Here is a 1,808-nt window from a genome sequence, read left to right as displayed (position 1 = left end):
GTGTGTGTGTGTGTGTGTGTGTGTGTGTGTGTGTGTGTGTGTGTGTGTGTGAGACATAGCCGGGCCTCGTCAGTCCTACCTTGCACTCCTCCATGCACGTCCTAACCGAGTATGCATCTGTCTCGTATTTCTGAACCAGCAGTTCAAACTCGTGGTATCTGTCCTCCGCCTCCTGGTCAAGACGCTGATAAGCCTGGACACACTCACGGCATCCCAGCACATCCACCCCAGTGGCCATATCCAGGGTGCAGTTCATATCGTACAGACTCGTAAACCCGTAAAACAAATCCAAAAGTGAGTAGGAATTACAAAAAGAAAGGTACAAATCGCTCAGATTCACGTACGCCAACTGTGTCCCGTTTTCCCCTCTACCAGAGAGGCCCCGGCACACGGTCTCCGCGTCCGTGAAAGTAAAGCAGTCTTTGGACAGGCTGTCGGGGTGACAGGTGTCCATTCGCCACAGAGGTTTGGTAGAATTCCCTAGAAAAATAACATCTTGCTCTCTGGCGAGACGCTGGGGGTCAGGTGATGTTTGGATGTGGTGTCGGTAGTTTGGGTACTCGCCCATGTCTGTAATTGCAAGCCCCTCGCCCGACCGCTTGTCTCGGGTTCGCGTCAGTTTTGCCTCGGCACAGAACCACAAGTGATCAGAGAGGAGGACGGTGATGAAGAGCAGAGAGGCCAGCGACAGTCGCCATCTCTGGGCCCTCTCCGACTCGGTAAATGGCTTCTCGTTCTCTCGGGGTGCAAACCAGTATTTTAAGCCTTCGTCATGCTGCCGACGCATCCAAGCACCCCTGGTCATATTTTAGGAAAGTGCTGCCCTGGCCGACTCCACCGCGGGGGCTGCTCTGCCACAATACTCATTGACTTGTTGGGGGATGGACTCCGGTTGGTTCTCCTCTGTATATCGGTGGGGTGCCGTGCCTCCGCCGGTCCAGGGCGCTCCACTATCGTGCCCGCAGCACTCGGAGCTATTCCGATCCAATTAGCGAGCCCGCACAGATTAAGCCTCGCGCTGCCGCATCCCGGTTCTCCATGGCTCTCCGGGGGGAAACGGCGTCCTCTTTGACCGCATGCCCTCCTCTCCCTACCGTCTCTCCCCGGGGTTGTTCTTTCGGCGGGGGTGCAGGGAGACCAGCTGTTGCGAGCCTCTCGGTGCTGATGCTGCGCGTCTGCCGCCGTTCGCTTTGCAGATTCACTTAAAGGAGAGCAACGAGCCCGTTTGATGCAGGCAGGCTAGTTTCTCTGTCCCGTACCTGGGCGAAAAACCTAGAATCCTTTCTCCTGTTGGCCATTGTCATCTTGGACCGCGGTTAAGTTGCCGCCATGTTCGTCTTGAAACACTTTTTCGGAGAGCTGGGTCTGTTTGCGTCATCTCCATCGTTGCGATAGCTCCATCGTTGCGCAGTGGCGGAGCAGCTTATTACCTATATGCACACCACATACGCTCGCTCGCGCGCTCACACGCACACACCCAAGCGCGCGGAGGGTGAGGAAGAGACCACAGGCACAGAAGGGTAGTTGGTGTTGTTTTGGCTATCTGTTCAGGTCTTCGTGAGTAACAGTCGCCAAATATTGTCCCGGCGGGGAGCAAAAACAAAGAGTCGTGGCGACATCTTTCTTTTGGTGCAGGATAGACGCGTTTCTTTCACATTGAGAAGCATTCATTTAAGCGGTCGCGTTCACTGTTTGCATATAATCATTAAGATTCATTTATCCCGTCCGTTTCACAGGCCAGGTAAGTTGTGCTGTAAGCCGAACCACAAGCTGAAAATAAAAAGTGTCAAAGTAAAGAAAAGCTTTGA

The 1,808-nt window shown here is 54.1% G+C and overlaps 1 protein-coding gene across 1 annotated transcript in view; it reads right to left on the bottom strand.

The window, feature by feature from the left end:
* Window positions 1-1,450, bottom strand: part of nalf1b (NALCN channel auxiliary factor 1b) — an 88,902-nt gene extending 87,452 nt beyond the window's left edge. The window contains exon 1 of the mRNA XM_005747186.1: window positions 80-1,450. Within this exon, the coding sequence (XP_005747243.1) occupies window positions 80-805 (726 nt within the window). The 5' untranslated portion in view covers window positions 806-1,450. The remainder of the gene's footprint in view (window positions 1-79) is intronic.
* Between the last annotated feature and the right edge of the window lie 358 nt (window positions 1,451-1,808).

Source organism: Pundamilia nyererei, unplaced genomic scaffold (genome assembly GCF_000239375.1).
Source record: "Pundamilia nyererei isolate P.nyererei 1_Seehausen unplaced genomic scaffold, PunNye1.0 scaffold00190, whole genome shotgun sequence".
NCBI classification, from domain to species: Eukaryota; Metazoa; Chordata; class Actinopteri; order Cichliformes; family Cichlidae; genus Pundamilia; species Pundamilia nyererei.
This window is presented reverse-complemented; position numbering and strand designations above follow the sequence as displayed.